Here is a 17461-nt window from a genome sequence, read left to right as displayed (position 1 = left end):
CCTGAGTGCTGGGATTAAAGGCTTGTGCCACCACCCCCAGCTCTTCTTTCTTTTTTTATTAGATACTTTCTTCATTTACATTTCAAATGCTATCCCCTTTCCTAGTTTCTTCTTCCAAAATCCCCCACCCTGCTCCCCAATCTACCCACTCCTGCTTCCTGGCCCTGGCATTCCCCTTTAGTGGGGCATATAATTTTTGCAAGACCAAGGGTCTCTCCTCCCATTGATGGATGACTAAGCCATCCTCTGCTACATATGCAACTTAGAGACACAAGCTCTGAGGGGTACTGATTAGTTCTTATTGTTGTTCCTCCTATAGGGTTGCTGACCCCTTTAGCTCCTTGGGTACTTTCTCTAGCTCCTTCATTGAGGGTACTGTGTTCCATCCAATAGATGACTGTGAGCATCCACTAGTGTATTTGACAGGCAATGGCATAGCCTCAAAAGAGATAGCTATATCAGGATCCTGTCAGCAAAATCTTGCTGGCACATGTAATAGTGTCTGGGTTTGGTGGTTGTTTATGGGATGGATTCCCCAGGTGGGGCAGTCTCTGGATGGTCCTTTCTTCCATCTCAGCTCCAAACTTTGTGTCTGTAACTCCTTCCATGGGTATTTTGTTCCCCATTCTATGAAGGAATGAAGTATCCACACTTTGGTCTTCCTTCTTCTTGAGTTTCATGTGTTTTGCAAATTGTATCTTGGGTATTGTAAATTTCTGGGCTAATATCCACTTATCAGTGAGTGCATATCATGTGTGTTCTTTTGTGATTGGATTACCTCACTCAGGATGATATCCTCTAGATCCATCCATTTGCCTAAGAATTTCATAAGTTCATTCTTTTTAATAGCTGAGCAGTACTCCATTATATAAATGTACCTCATTTTCTGTATCCATTCCTCTGTTGAGGGACATCTGGGGTCTTTCCAGCTTCTGGCTATTATAAATACGGCTACTATGAACATAGTGGCGCATGTGTCCTCATTACAAGTTGGAACTTCTTCTGGGTCTATTCCCAGGAGAGTTATTGCTGGATTGTCCAGTAGTACTATGTCCAATTTTCTGAGGAACCGCCAAACTAATTTCCAGAGTGGTTGTACAAGCTTGCAATTTCATCAGCAGTGGAGGAGTCTTCCTATTTCTCCACATCCTCCAGTGTGGACTAATCTCTGAGAGACCCGGGATATAAGATGGCACTCTCACCTGAGTCCAGGGGTCAGAGCCCTCCCTGAAGGCCGACTCTACTCTGGCAGGGATGGTGCACAGAGATCAGGATGATATTTTCTAGTTCCATTCATTTGCCTGCAAAACTCAGGATGTCCTGGTTCTTTGAGAATTTGATACAGTTTATTTTGTTCATATATTCTCTCTGCTCCCAATTCCTCCAGGATCTTTCCATACCTCACTATTCACCTGATTTCCTGTTTTTTTTTTTTTTTTCTGCTATTAAGTAGAGAAAGCCTGGTTTTACATGCCTTTAATCCTAGCACTCAGGAGACAGAGGCAGGTGGATTTCTGTGAGTTTGAGGACAGCCTGGTCTACAAAACAAATTCAAGGACAGCTGGTACTATTATATAGAAAAGGCATGTCTTGAATAAAAGGAGATTAAGAGGAACACATAAAAATACGAGTTGTGCATGTGTTTTCAGACTACTCTTGAACAGGCCTCTCTGAGAGTGATACACAGTGTTATTCCACTGAACAAATATGATCTTCTCTCAGAGCAGTACCTGGCTAGTGCTGAGATTTGTTACTATTTCCCCTCTTTTCATTCTAGAATTTTGTCAGCCTTGATCTTCTACAATTATACTTTTTTTTTTTTTTGCAATCTTTGTGAGTTCACTTATGCATCTTTCCTGCTTAGCCTCGAAAACGCTGTCTCTTTGAATACTTTTTACCGTCTATGATTCTTCTAATTTTTTCCTGCACTTTCACATAGATTCCTGAGCCTTGATAGTAGGGGTGTAATACAGACATGCCATGTACAACCGGTTGAGTAGTCCAATGTCTTTTACTTTCTTCCATGTAGTCCACTTGTAGGTCTCTATGTTCATTACCATCCACTGAATGAAGTTTCTCTGATAAAGCTTGAGGGATGCAAAGATGAATGAATATTTCATTATGAATCACTTTATTGTATTTACCAGTATAGCAGTGCTACATTTTCCCCCAGAGCCCCAGTCCTATCTTTTCATAGGTTATTTGTCCCATTGGCAATGTCATTTATAGGTTCCATTTCATGGGATGAGTCTTACTTAAGTCTACCGAAAAACTAATTCATTCCATAACAGTCTTACCACCATTGTGTCAGTTAGCATACCTTGAAAGTAGGTAGTTATTATAGCTCAGAGGGTTCATAGTTGTCTGGGGCTGACGATCTTTTTCTTATTGTGGTTGTGTCTGTAGTATATTTTAGTACTGTGAACCCTTGCTAGTAAGGGTGAAGCTTCAAGTTGAGTTCTAGCTGGGTTTTTCCACCACATAAGTATGTGATACATTCAGAAAATTAAAACTACTTTGCTAAATCACTTTTATTAGTACCAGATTCTTGTTTATCCTGCCTAGCTCCCAAGTGAATGAGATATAGACTATAAGATTTATTTAATCAAGCTTTTGTGGCACAATAGCTGAGCAATTATTAATCTATTTTAGTCCTCTAAGCTAATCTGACTACCTCCCAGTCCAAATCTCCAAGATGTTTGCATTTTACTATTCATTTTGCTCTCTATGCTCCAGGTGTTATTTCATGGTATCTCTGGGAGCCTCTCCATGTGGTGAATCCTTGCTCCTCTTTCTTTCTCTTCACTTCTTCCTGGAATCTGAAGTCTAGCCTTAATCTTTCCCCTGCTCAGTTATTGACTGATCAGCTCTTATTGACAATTAAGAGAATAAATGGTGAGCAATGTTTACATAAACTTGAGACAGGATATTTTTAGAATAAGCATTACAATTTCATGCTTGGATTTGTCATTTGCTTTTCTACCTTTCTATCCCTGTCTCTCTGTCTCTGTCTCTCTCTCTGTCTGTGTGTGTGTGTGTGTGCGTGTGCGTGCACGTGCACGTACGTGTGCGTGAATGTACTTAACATCAGTCATTTTCCAATAGCATTTATAAATGTGCCTATGGACATTTGGTTTGTTATAGACTTTCATCATTACACAAATACGTGCTTTGTAACCGGTGATTTCCGCTGAAGGAGATGAGTTGTGATACAGTCCTCCATCTGACCTGAAACTCTCATCTCCAAGCTGATTCCTACTTTTTCTACCTTTCTGGGAACAGTGATCCACTGATTTCAATTTTTGATTTCTTCAGTTTTTCTTTACCTGGATCTTTCTTTGCAGAACCTCTGCCTGATACATTTTGTATCATAGTTGCTGAGAATCTCATTCTATCCTGGAACTGACAGCTGAATTTCTTTACCTGCTTATTTATACTCACTTTGGGTTTATTAATAATCCATAAAAGTGGACTTTTGAGTCCTTTGTCATTTTTTTAGCATTTCAACATCTTGAATATGGTTATGTAGGAATTAGGAGTATAAAAATTATTTTTTACAATTTATCTGTACATGTGTGTCTGCATGTGTGTTTTTACATATTCATTCATTTGCAGAGACAGAAGAAGCCATTGGATAATCAGCAAATGCAGATTCAAGCAGTTGGGAGCCACTTGATATGGGTGTTAGAAACTGAACTCAAGTTCTATGGGAGGGCTTTTGAAAGTACTGAATGTTGAACCATTTTCTCAGGCCCCAAAATAATTTTAAGATGGTGCAATGGAATATGTAAACTCACTTCCAGAGACAGCCTTTAAGCTTAGTATAAAGGTTGGAACATTTACTGAATGGAGCAGAGAGAGATAGAAGTGGGAACTTAAACAGAAGAAAACATTGTAACATGTGAATATAATTAGAAATCAGATGACACTAGGATTTTTTCATAGAGATTAGAGTGGATAGTGCAGAGGGCCATATTCAGGCCATGACAGTGTTTGATGAACTTGTTTTTTATATTCTTTGGTTAGTTTGGCTTTGCTTTATTATTAAAGCATAAAAAGAATATACAGACATAGAGATCTTATGTAGTCTCCAGAATGTCTTAGCTCCTTTCCAAAAAAACAGTCTAATTTTTTTTGGTAACCTGGATTTTGTTGTTTATGACTAGAGAAATAGATGAAAAAGTGAGTTAGCAGCAGTAACTGAGTCACTGCTCAAGGGTGATATAGGAAGGAGTACTTCATTGGTAGAGGTAAACACTTTGAAAAGTTGCATCAGGTGTAGAGCAAAGCCAGAAGAAACCCAATGGATTGAATGAAAATAGACAGAATTATGGACAAACTTCTAAGTGAGTGTGTAAAACATGATTAGAGCACGTGAAACTAAAGATAACAAGTAAGGGACTTGAAATGTGGATAAAGGGACACTGTTATAAAGTAGGCAGTGGAAGGTAGTTGTTCAAAATAAAAAGTCTGGTTTATATGGGTGAATTTGTTGTTAAAGCAGGGTAAAGTTATGTTGACAGTTAAATGATTTTATTTTTGAAAGAATTTTCTTTTTGAACCTGGAGTATAAGGCAGTTTTTAAAAGTGAAGTAATAGTTTGGTGAGTAAAGTTGAACTATGGTCAGTGAAGGCTAAGTTTGTGGTAGCAATTAAGTTTTGTTAAATAATTTAAAAAATCTTTTATTTGCCCTGGTAGCTGTATACAGACTACATCCTTCTCTGTGAACAGAAGGAGTGGCATAAAAAGGTTCCAGAAAGATGGGACAGTTGGTTTGGTTTCTTTCAAGACAAGGTTTCTCTGTATAGCCCTGGCTGTCCTGGAATTCACTTTGTAGACCAGGCTGGACTAGAATTCACTGATCAGCCTGCCTCTGCCTCCCGAGTGCTGGGATCAAAGGCGTGCACTATCACTGCCCAGTGGGACAAGTTTTTTTATTCACATTATAATATGTGTTCTATTTTGATCCAGAAGTAGCAATTCTGTAGACTGTTGTATGTTTGAAAAAAACTCTCAAAAATGAGAAACTGAGGTTGGAACATACATATTTCTATTTGTATATTTCATATCTCACCCTGCAAAGAAATTTATTTAGAAATAGTTGTTTTCTTCTATTTTTTTCTTTTTTTAATATTTTTATTACATATTTTCCTCAATTACATTTCCAGTGCTATCCCCAAAGTCCCCCCTACCCTCCCCCCCATTTCCATACCTACCCATTCCAATTTTTTTGGCCCTGGCGTTCCCCTGTACTGGGGCATATAAAGCTTGCGTGTCCAATGGGCCTCTCTTTCCAGTGTTGGCCGACTAGGCCATCTTTTGATACATATGCAGCTAGAGTCAAGAGCTCCGGGGTACTGGTTAGTTCATAATAATGTTCCACCTATGGGGTTGCAGTTCCCATTAGCTCCTTGGGTACTTTCTCTAGCTCCTCCATTGGGGGCCCTGTGATCCATCCAATAGCTGACTGTGAGCATCCACTTCTGTGTTTGCTAGGCCCCGGCGTAGTCTCACTAGAGACGGCTATATCAGGGTCCTTTCAGCAAAATCTTGCTAGTGTATGCAACGGTGTCAGTGTTTGGAAGCTGATTATGGGGTGGATCCTTGGATATGGCAGTCTCTAGATGGTCCATCCTTTCGTCACAGCTCCAAACTTTGTCTCTGTATCTCCTTCCATGGATGTTTTGTTCCCAATTCTAAGAAGGGGCACAGTGTCCCCACTTTGGTCTTCATTCTTCTTGAGTTTCATGCGTTTAGCAAATTGTATCTTATATCTTGGGTATCCTAAGTTTTGGGCTAATATCCACTTATCAGTGAGTACATATTGTGTGAGTTCCTTTGTGATTGTGTTACCTCACTCAGGATGATGCCCTCCAGGTCCATCCTTTTACCTAGGAATTTCATAAATTCATTCTTTTTATTTTTTTTTTTATTTTATTTTTTTTTTTTTTTGGTTTTTCGAGACAGGGTTTCTCTGTGTAGTCCTGGCTGTCCTGGAACTCACTCTGTAGACCAGGCTGGCCTCGAACTCAGAAATCCGCCTGCCTCTGCCTCCCAAGTGCTGGGATTAAAGGCGTGCGCCACCACGCCCGGCAAATTCATTCTTTTTAATAGTTGAGTAGTACTCCATTGTGTAAATGTACCACATTTTCTGTATCCATTCCTTTGTTGAAGGGCATCTGGGTTCTTTTTCTGTTTTCTAAGTAAAATCAGTTTTTTCTAATACTGAAATTGTGAAGGGATTGATTGCACAATATTTCTCTTGTTAAACTATTGATATTAGACACAAATGTCCTGGCAAGTATTCCTTGCAGATAATACTAAAGTTGTCAGAATTGGACTAGCAGGCAACTTGAGCATGATGGTAGCCTTTTTTTTTTTTTTTGACAACACTATAGGGGATTCTGTGTTTTATTATAAGAAATGCTTTATTATTTGGCATATATAAAAGAACATAATATGTTTTTACTTTTAATGTACATCATTTTTATTTTTTTATTTTATACTTCCAAGAAGCTGCAGAAGAACCTGGGACCAGTGTATCTACTTTTGGAGATGAAAACAAAACAGTGAAAGATTGCCAAGGAGGTATAGTTCTGTTTTCTAAGTAAAATCAGTTTTTTTCTAATACTGAAATTGTGAAGGGATTGATTGCACAATATTTCTCTTGTTAAACTATTGATATTAGACACAAATGTCCTGGCAAATATTCCTTGCAGATAGTACGAAAGTTGTCAGAATTGGACTAGCAGGCAACTGGTAGCTGCATATCACTTGAGCATGATGCTAGCCTTTTGTTGACAACACTATAGGGGATTCTGTGTTTTATTATAAGAAAAGCTTTATTATTTGGCATATATAAAAGAACATAATTCTTTTAATATTCATCACTTTTATTATTTTATTTTATCCTTCCAAGAAGCTGCAGAAGAACCTGGGACCAGTGTATTTACTTTTGGAGATGAAAACAGAAGTTTGAAAGATTGCCGAGGAGGTGATTGCTTTTATTTTTTTATTTTCTATATTGATTTATAAGGTAATTACTACACACTGAATAATAGTGTAATGTTTCAGAAGGAAAGACACTTCAGTTTCATGAAAGTCTATAGAAAGCAGCCCAATGATAAATTGCCACAAATGTTTAGTGTTCTCGTCCAATGCTTCTGGTTGTTTTAAAGCATCCTTTTGGAGAATTATACTATTTTTGATCATATGAAATTTTTCTGTCTGTAAATTTTCATTTTTGTGGTAATATTGATTTGAATTATTTTTGCTTTATGCTTTTATTTATTAATGGTTGGTATATTCAGTGTTACTACATTGAATAAAACGGACTTTCCTTTTCCCAACAGCTATCAATTCTTAGATAGGGGTGGGACTGTGCCCATTTCTCCACTCCATTCTAGGATTTTGTCAGGCTTGAATTTGTAAAAGGCATGTGCATCTACTTTGTTGTGTTTTTAAAAACGTTGTTTGATGGAAGTCTTTTTCCAGCTCTAGTTCAACTAACTCTTTCTGCCTGCTCTTTGATATAGATTCCTGAGTCTTGAGGGGAGGGCTTTGAAACAGACATCTCATTTAAGGTTGAACACTGCAGTCTCTTGTTCTGTGTATGTCGTCTACTCATAGGTCACTGTTTTAACTACTAACTACTGTAAGGAGAGTCTCTGGTGATGCTTGAATGAACCACTGATCAATGAGTATAGCAGTCTATCATAGGAGTCATTTTATTTTTATGTTCATTCAGTAGAATCATAGTATGGTTTCCCTTAAGGCCTTGGACCCATCTAATTATAGATTCTTGCCCAATTAACAGTGTCAAGTATGGGGTTCATCTAATGGTGTGAGCTTTAAATCTAGTCAAAAAGTGCTGTGTTAATCCCATAACATCTGTGCTAGTTTTGCACCAGTATATTTTGCAGGAAACTCAATTTTGAACAGCACAAGGTTAGTGTGTGAGTCAAATTGATGAATCCTTTGTACTTCTGATAGTGTGTAGTACTTTATGACACTATGAAACATAGATAGTAAGGGTAAATCTTCCAGTTCAGCACCATTTAAGTTTTTGCATGATGTATTATGTAAGTTTGTGGTGCATTCCCCAAATTAAAACTACCTTGAGATCTTACTGCCATGTTTTAGCAAGGAACCAGTAGCATTACCAGTGGCCTGTAGTGTTAGGGGAGAAGTCTATGCGGCACTATTGACCACTTTAGAAAGTGATAACCCATTCTAAGTCTGGATTTTATTGGGTAACAAATGATGTCTTGGAGGGGGCAGGTGTCCCTCTATTATGTGGTCACTCCATATTAACTATTTTAGTATACCTATTTTCAAGAATTTCTATTGCAGTAGGTTTTCATACAACATTTGTAAAGGCTTTCCTTGTTAGATATCCCTCCCCCACAATTTTATCTCTTTTCTTAAAGCCAGCCCCACCCCATTCATTATGTGTATTATTTTTTGTTGGTATGCATGATTCATCTTTTAAGTATTCCTATGGCCATTGAGTTTGTTGCAGGTTCTTTTCCTTATTCAGAAATGAATTATGGAACTTGTAATTCAGTCCACACCACCCCCCCACCAAAAAATACGAGGTGTGACACTCAAAGTCCTTGGTTGTACAACCTGCTGCACTCAGAGACTTTATTCAGATCTATATCTCTTCCTCATTTCTGCCTGGGACCTGTTGTCAGCTGGGTTTTAAATTTTGATTTATTTTGTTTACTTTGCTTGGCACTTTTTATTCAGAATCACTCTTGGTTTTATTTTCTATATAAGTTGCTGTTTCTTATCCTATCTCTGAACGGAGTATGTGAATTTATTCTTCTGTTCATTAGATCAAATTAGAGATCATTAATCTGGGATTCTGAATTATTTTACCATTTAACTCTTTGGGGTCGTGTGTGTGTGTGTGTGTGTGTGTGTGTGTGTGTGTGTGTTTTGCATGTATCCCTAGAGGATAGAAGAGGGTGTTGAATATTTCTGGAGCCGGAGTTGCAGGCAGTTAGTTGTGATTCATTTGATATGGGTGTTAGAAGTGAACTCCAGTCTTCTGGAAGGGAAGCAAGTCATCTTACCTCTTAGTATCTTAATCAGCCCTAAGCAGAGTTTTAAGATGGTATAATTGGAATAACTCAAGTCATTCCCAAAGACAGCCTTTAGTCTGCTTTCCTATAAAGACTAGTGTTGAATGCTTTGATTAGTTGAGAAGAGAGAGATAGAGGTGGGGACTTAAGCAGAATCAAACATTGTATGAAACTACTTAGAAATCAGTTACAACTGACACTCTCCTATTGAGATTTCCATGTATGTTACAGAGAGTGAACCATATATCTCCCACAAAGCTGTATGATAAAATTGGTTTTGATGCAATGACTTGGAGGTGAGAGCTGACTCATGCTCAGGAATGTTGAAGGATAGGATATTATTTAGAGGCATTGATTGAAGTGGACAGTTGAATGCAAGCTTCATCAAGAGTAGAGGAAGAAACCTAATGGATTAGATGAAAACAGGAAGCTATGGCTAAACTTTGCAAAGAGTGTGTAAAACATGATCAGTTGGTCTGAAACTAAAGATAGTAAGTAAGGGAGTTGAAAGTGAACGAAAAGACACCTTTGTATTGGAGATAGAAGAGTTTAGGAATTGCCAAGAAAAACCACTTCAGGGTGTTAGCTGGAATCTTTAATGATGATATGAATAAAATGAAAAACATTTCAAGAGTTCTTTAAATTGGGAGTTTTAAATGTGGAGTGTAACGAAGTTAGAAATGAAATATGAAGAGTCTTGTATATAGAGTTGAAGTTATAAGTATACAGTTTTGGCCAAAATTAAATGATCTTATATTTGTCCTAGTAACTAATGATAGATTACATCATTTCTGGTGAGTAGCAGTACAATAAAAATGCTGTAAAAAGATGGTATAGTTGTTATTTGCCCCATTTATGAATACCTTTAAGCACAACAGTAAAATTACAGATTGTTTTAACTTATGAAATAGAGCCCACAAAATGATAGTAGTTACTCTTTGAACACAGTTATATTAGGGTATGTACATGCTTATTTCTGTTTCATCTCTTACCCTGTAAATTATTTTTAATTTAGAATTGATATTTTGCTATTTAAAACCCTTTTATTTCATAACCAAATTCTGAAGGTGTTGATATATTTATTTAAAATATCTCTCTATTTAAAACTATGACGATTAACACAATGAACGTGGCAGATATTCTTCATGTTAAGCATTGAAATTGTCTAAATTAGTTTGCCAGGCAACTGAAACTGTGTATCATGTGAGCATCATAGTAGCCTTTTTTTTTTTCATGACAACATAAGAGAGTCTGTGTTTCATTATAGGAAGTTTTATTTGAAATCCATACCTGAGCATAATGTGTTTTAAATTTAAATGGGAACCATTTTTATATATTACTTTTCATTTCCAACAAAGGTTGGAAAAAACCCAAGGGCAGAGGATTCATCACACCTAGACAAGATGAAACCAGACCTGGGAAACATGACCAAGGAGCCCCAGGTGATTGCTTTGTCTATTTTGATTTGGAAGTTATTTCCTCTATATTGAATAATGTGGCATAGTGTTTCAGAAGTAAAGACTCTTTTCTGTTTTAAAGAAATAAATATAGAAACTAGTCCATTGATAACCTGCTAGAAATTTTTACTGTGCTACTCCAGCATTGCTGTTTGTTCTAATAAAAGCCTACTGTTTGGAGAGATTTAGACCATTGTCTTCAGTCTAGAAAATGAAACGTACCATATATAAAACTTTGATTTCATAGCACTTTTGGTTAAAGAGTATTTTTCTGTGTTTAATTATTTTAATTTTTCTTTGAAAATTACATACAATTTTTCATCATATTTCCCTTTTCCCCTAACTCCCCTCAAATTGTCTTCTTTCCATCCTATACAGTAAACTTCATGTTGTTTCTCTAAAAACAAAATATAAAGAACGTAAAAGAATGAGAGTATGACTTTTGTTAACCATTCATTTTTGAACACGAAGCCTGCTTTGGAGTGTGGTTGATATACATGAAAAGTGTTACTTCATTGAAGAAAACTGAATTTCCTTTTCCTAGAAGCTATTAATTGTGAATCAGTTTGTGAGGACTGGGATTTGTGCCCAATTTCCCTCAACCAGGCTGATAATTTGTCAGGTTTGAGCTTATACTACTCTTGTAGAGTCAGTTGGAGTCCTTCTGAGTTCATAAGTTTGTCTATTCTGTTGTTTCTGGGAAAATGTCTGATGGAAGTCCTTTTCTACCTCTGGCTAGAATCTTTCCGCCTCCTCTTCCACATAGATTTTTGAGCCTTGAAGGGAGCAGAATGATACAGATGTCCTATTTAGGGTACAACAATCCAAAATCACTTGCTAAAGCTTGTCTAGCTGTTGGTCCCTGTATTAATTACCATCCACTGCAAAAAGAGCATGTGTATAATAAGTCTTTAGGAGTGGTTTTTATTACTGTGTTAGCAGAGTCAAACTAGTGGGTTTTTCACTAAGTCTTAGGATCTTACTCACATAACCAGGGTCTGGTATGGCTTCCATATCATGGAGTAGGCCCTAATTCCAAATTGTAAATATGATAGCTTTTTCTCTTAACAGATGTAGCTATTGCAGCAGTGTATGTTGTAAGTCACAGGATTAATCGGTGATCCCAGACTGATCCCTTTTCCTCTCTGGTAGTCTGTATAGCACCTTTCAGCACTGTGCTTCATTGCTACTAGTGTTGAAGGTTCCATTGGAATAGTAAATTAGTTGTAAATGAGGGATAAAGTTATGATGACAGTTAAATGATCTAACATTTACCCTGGCAACTGAAGATGGACTATGTCCTTTTTGGTGAGTAGCAGAAGTGGAATAAAAAGGCTGTAGAAAGATGGGATTTGTGCTATCACAAGTCCTGTTTATGCAGACTGTATGGTCTTTGGGTACTGAACAAACAAAGCAGTATACAGTTTCAACTTAAAATATATAAAGCCTTCAAAAAGTTAATATTTTAGTTTGGAGTGTGTATGTGTGGGAGTTATCTCTCTACTTGCAAATAATTTTTAATTATAATTAGTATTGGTTTTGAATCCATCGATGCTGATATTTCTTTTTTAAATTATTAACACTTAAAAACATAATCAGGTGGTTAAAATTATCTAAACTGAAATACCAGGCACCTAGAAACTATATCCTATGAGCATGATGGTAGCCTTTCTATGACAGCACTTTAGGAGAGTATACATTTTATGACAATAAACTTTAATATTTGATACACATACAGGAACATGATGAGTTCTAGCTGTAAATTTCCATACTTTTTATTTTTCATTTCATGCCTCAACAAAGCTGGGAAAAAACCCAGGGGCAGAGGATTCACCCAACCTTTGGAAGATGAAGCCAGACCAGGAAGAGATGTCCAAGTAGCCCCAGGTGAATGTTTTTCTCTATTTGCAAGATGATTCTTGTACATTGAATAATAGTGTGGTATTTCAGAAGGAAAGACTTTTCTGTTTTAAGGAAGCAAATACAGAAAGTAGCCCAATGATAAATGAATTTTTCACTATCCTAGTTCAAAGTTGCTGGTCATTTTAATAAAAGCCATTTGCAGGTGTGGAATTAGGCTATTTCTTGACTTTATGAAATTCTAATGTATTTAAATTTTCACCTACATGGCATTGTTTAAAATTATTTTATTTTTCTTTGTTTAATGCTTTCATTCATTTTTTGAAAATTTCATGCAATGTATTTTGATCATACTCTTTTCCTTCCCCCCAATTCTTTCAAATTGTGTTTCATACCACTCTAACATAATGTTCTTTCTCTCTTAAAAATGAGCCGGGCAGTGGTGGCCCACGCCTTTAATCCCAGCACTTGGGAGGCAGAGGCAGGCAGATTTCTAAGTTCGAGGCCAGCCTGGTCTACAAAGTCCAGGACAGCCAGGACTATACAGAGAAACCCTGTCTCGAAAAAACCCTAGAAGTCTGGTTTGTATTAAACTACTACTTTTGAGCATGTTGCCTGTCTTAGTGTGTGGTTTATGTACTTAGTATTACTCCATTCAAGAAAACTGATTTTTCTTTTTCTAACAACTATGAATTCTTACCTAGGATGAGAATTTGTCCACTTTCCCTCCTTTATGCTGGGGTTTTTTGAGGCATGAGCTTATGCAAGACATGTGTAGTCTGTTGTGGTCTTTCTGAGTTCTTTCTTATATCCATCTTCTCTGTTTGTGAGAAATGTTATCTGAGAGAAGTCCTCCTGCCTTGATCTTTCTGCCTGCTTTTCCACATAATTACCTGAGCTTTGAAGGGAAGGATGTGATATAGACAGCCCATTCAAGGTTAGGTATTCCAATGTTTCTCAGTCTATGAAGCTTGACCAATTGCAGGTCTCTTTGCTAATTACCATTTACTTAAAGAAGATTCTCTAAAGAAGTTTTATTTGAAAACACTTTTGAGGTCATTAATCATCTTTAAAACTTGTGTCATAGAGTTTCTAATGCTGTGATAAAACACCATGACCAAAGCAACTTGGAAAGGAAAGGGCTTATTTGGCTTATTCTTCCACATTTACTGTTCATCTTTGAAGGAAGTCAGGACAGGAACTCAAACAAGGCAGGAGTCAATGTAGCGGATATTGGGGGAGTGCTGCTTCCTGGCTTGCTTGACATGGTTTTCTCAGCCCTCTTACAGAACCCAAGACCACCAGCCTAGGAGTGGTACCACTGACAGTCCAATTAATAAAATGCCCTACAGTCTTGCCTATACTGTAAACTTTGGAGGTATTTTCTCAATTGAGAAAATTATGTCAAGTCAGCAAAAAACTAGCCAGCACAGCTAAAGTTTTGAATTCTTAGTACGGATATTTTGATTTGCATATGGAGGAGTGAGGACCATAAGATGATGTTTATTTTTATTAATCTATATCTGTTTCTTTTTAATTAGATATTTTCTTTAATTGCATTTCAAATGTTATCCCTTTCCCTGTTTCCCCTCTGAAAACCCCCATCCCTTCCCCACTCCCCCTTCCCCTCTCCCCCCTCCCCCTGCTCCCCAACACACCCACTCCTGCTTCCTGGCCCTGGCATTCCCCTACACTGGGACATCGAGCCTTCCCAGGACCAAAGACCTCTCCTCCCATTAATGCCAGACAAGGCCATCCTCTGCTACATATGGGGCTGGAGCCATGGGTACCTCCATGTGTACTCTTTTGTTGGTAGTTTAGTTCTGGGAGCTCTAGGGGTACTTACCTATTTCTACATGTATGTTTTGTACTAAACATGCAGGTGTCCTCAAGGCAGAATGGTGCCTTAGATCCTCCATCTGTGGTTAACACTTGATAAGTGTTAGGAGTGAATTCTTCTTCAGGGAGGGCAGCAACAAGCACTCCTAATGCTGAACTATCCCCATCACCACCCAGGAATATTTGAAGATGATGTAATATAATGCTTAAGGTCATTTACAGAGAAAGCCTTTAATCTACTAAAGTTGAGCTTTGGATCTTTTGCTCAATGGAGCAGAAAGGGATAGAGGTAGGAACTTAACCAAGAGAAAACATTATAGCAAAGAAATATATTTAAAAATCAAATGCAACATGGATTCCTCCATAGATGTCAGAGTCGATATTATAAATCATAACCAGTCCATGTAGTTATGTGATGTGATTGGTTTATATGTTCTCTAATTTTGAGTTCTTTTGCTTTTTAAAGTAAAGAAAAATATGTGACACAGCAACCATATGGTTGCCTTCACAATGCTTACTGTCTAGCTCTTTACAGAACAAAATTGCTAATATTTATTCTGTTGCTATTTATTTAAAAACAGTTGATGAGTGTGACTTGGAGGTAGGAGCTGATTCCCTAATTAAGGGTAATAGCAGAAGTGATACTTCATGTACAACTATTAGAAGCGGCCAGTTGAGTATAAGGCAAATCACATTAGGAGCAGAGCAAAACTAGAAGAAACCAAATGATTTGGATGAAAATAGAGTGAAACTGGATAAACCTAGCAGTGAGATTGTAAAACAAGATCAATTGGTCTGAAACTAAAGATAGCAAATATGGGAGTTGAAGGTAGAAAAAGGAAAACTAGTGTTGGAGATAGAGGAGTTCCAGAAATTGCCAAGAATAACCATTTCAGGGCCTTAGCTGGAGTCTTTAATGAACATATGAAAATGATGAGGTATCAGTGATTAAAATCCTGAAAATGATGACAGGGCTATTGTATAAGAAGAACTAAGTAATGTGAATGATATTACTAGTGACATTAAAAATTAAGGAAAGTCTTAAATGTGGACTATAAAGTTGTTGTTAAAAATAAAATAAGAAGCTGGCTGTAAATAGGTGACTTGGTTATAGTGGCAGTAAAATGTTATGTTTGCCCTGATAGCCCAGGATAGACTGTTTCCTTGGTAAAACGTAAAAGTTGGATGTCAAAAAGTTGCAAACATTTTTGATATTTGTATTTAATATTGTGAGTTAAATGTATGCATATGTTTGAATATGGAAAAAGCAAGGAAGTAGACGGACTACTCTTACATTTGTAACATAAAACACCCCAAGCAAACGTAGTTGAGCATTGAATATGTTTATGTCCTTCATATCTCTCCTTCAAAAGCTAGTTTATTTAGAATTAATAGATTTTACTATGTAAGCTTCATTTTTTTTATAAGAATCTTGTTAAAGTGTTGATACTGAAATATCTAATTGGTTTCTCTATTTGCTGTGGACATAGTCAAAATTAACATGACAATCAATCATCATCCAAAATATTAAAATTGTCTAAATTTAGCTTCTAGTTGAGCATGTGTTAAAGCTGCATATCACCTGAGACTTATGACAACAGTATAGTAGAGTGTATACGTAATGCTTAGAGCCTTTATTATTTGGTATATATATACACAACATAATATGTTGGAGCTTTTAATGTACATTATTTTTGTTTTTCATTTCATAACACTACAAAGTTGAGAAAAAAACAAAGGTAAAAAGAGTTACCAAACCTTGGAAAGATCAGGCCACATCTTTTGAAGAAGAAGCAGAAGCCCTAAGTGATTGTGTTGCTTTCTTCATCTATACTGACTTAAAAGATGATTCCTGTATATTGGATAATAGTGTGATTTTTTTTTCAGAAGGAAAGACTTTTTCATTTTAAGAAAATATGGAAAAAGTAGCTTAGTGATAAATTGATAGATACTTTTCACATGCAAATTCAAATTAGCTGGGTATTCTAATAAGATCTTCTTTTTTGAGAATTAGATGGTTTCCTGATTATAAGCTCTTCTAGGTTTAAAGAAACGTTCTTTGTTGAGGTAATTTAATATCGACCTTTTTTCCCTCATTTTCTTTTCTTCAGAATCTATTATATACCCACCCTGCTCTTCAAATTCAAATGTTTGCTTTATGTTGAATAATGCTGTAATGAATTACAAGACTAGTTTTCAATTTATAAAAAACAAGTACAAGAATTAGCACAATAATAAATTAATAGAAATGTTCACTGTAGTAATTCAAATTATCTGATTATTCTAACAAGTCTATCCTTTTGGAGAATTAAATTGCTTACTGATTATAGTATTTTTCATGTTTTAAAACAGAAAATTGTCATTTTATCTTTAGATTATAATTTTTCAACCTTTCTTATACGCTTCCCTACATCTGAAACTACCATATAACCCTCATTTCTCACTGCCAATTGTATGACCTCTTTTCTACTAATAGTGCTTATATGCAAGAATATCTATGTATATACATAGTTAATAAATACAACATGTTCTGATTATAATAACAATTGCATGCATGATTTCATGGATGCTTTTTTTAAACTTAGGTATTTCTTCATTTACATTTCCAATGCTACCCCAAAAGTCCCCCACACCCTCCCCCCCATTCCCCTACCCACTCACTCCCACTTCTTGTCCCTGGCGTTCCCTTGTACTGAGGCATATAAAGTTTGCAAGACCTAGGGGCCTCTCTTTCCAATGATGGACGACTAGGCCATCATCTGATACATATACAGCTAGAGAGGGGCAGAGTGTCCACACTTTGGTCTTCGTTCTTCTTGAGTTTCCTGTGTTTGCAAATTGTATCTTGTATATTGGGTATTCTAAGTTTCTGGGCTAATATCCACTTATCAGTGAGTACATATCGTGTGAGTTCTTTTGTGATTGTGTTACCTCACTCAGGATGATACTCTCCAGGTCCATCCATTTGCCTAGGAATTTCATAAATTCATTCTTTTTAATAGCTGAGTAGGACTCCATTATGTAAATGTACCACATTTTCTGTATCCATTCCTCTGTTGAGGGGCATCTGGGTTCTTTCCAGCTTCTGGCTATTATAAATAAGGCTGCTATGAACATAGTTGAGCATGTGTCCTTTTTACCGGTTGGGACATCTTCTGGATATATGCCCAGGAGAGGTATTGCTGGATCCTCCAGTAGTACTCTGTCCAATTTTC

At 36.7% G+C, this 17461-nt stretch overlaps 1 protein-coding gene across 3 annotated transcripts in view; it reads left to right on the top strand.

The window, feature by feature from the left end:
• LOC110286769 (Scm polycomb group protein like 2) overlaps window positions 1–17461 on the top strand; it is a 126435-nt gene that overhangs the window by 66344 nt on the left and 42630 nt on the right. For all 3 annotated transcript variants that reach the window (XM_085837928.1, XM_085837927.1, XM_085837926.1), the window contains exons 10-13: window positions 6515–6589; window positions 6921–6995; window positions 10449–10532; window positions 12351–12434. In XM_085837928.1, coding sequence (XP_085694054.1) covers window positions 6515–6589; window positions 6921–6995; window positions 10449–10532; window positions 12351–12434 — 318 coding nt within the window. The remainder of the gene's footprint in view (window positions 1–6514; window positions 6590–6920; window positions 6996–10448; window positions 10533–12350; window positions 12435–17461) is intronic.

Source organism: Mus caroli, unplaced genomic scaffold (assembly GCF_978045245.1).
Source record: "Mus caroli unplaced genomic scaffold, Mus_caroli_1 scaffold_5, whole genome shotgun sequence".
In the NCBI taxonomy this organism is placed as follows: Eukaryota; Metazoa; Chordata; class Mammalia; order Rodentia; family Muridae; genus Mus; species Mus caroli.
The sequence above is the reverse complement of the archived record's forward strand: the minus strand, read 5'-3'. Positions and strand labels throughout refer to the sequence as shown.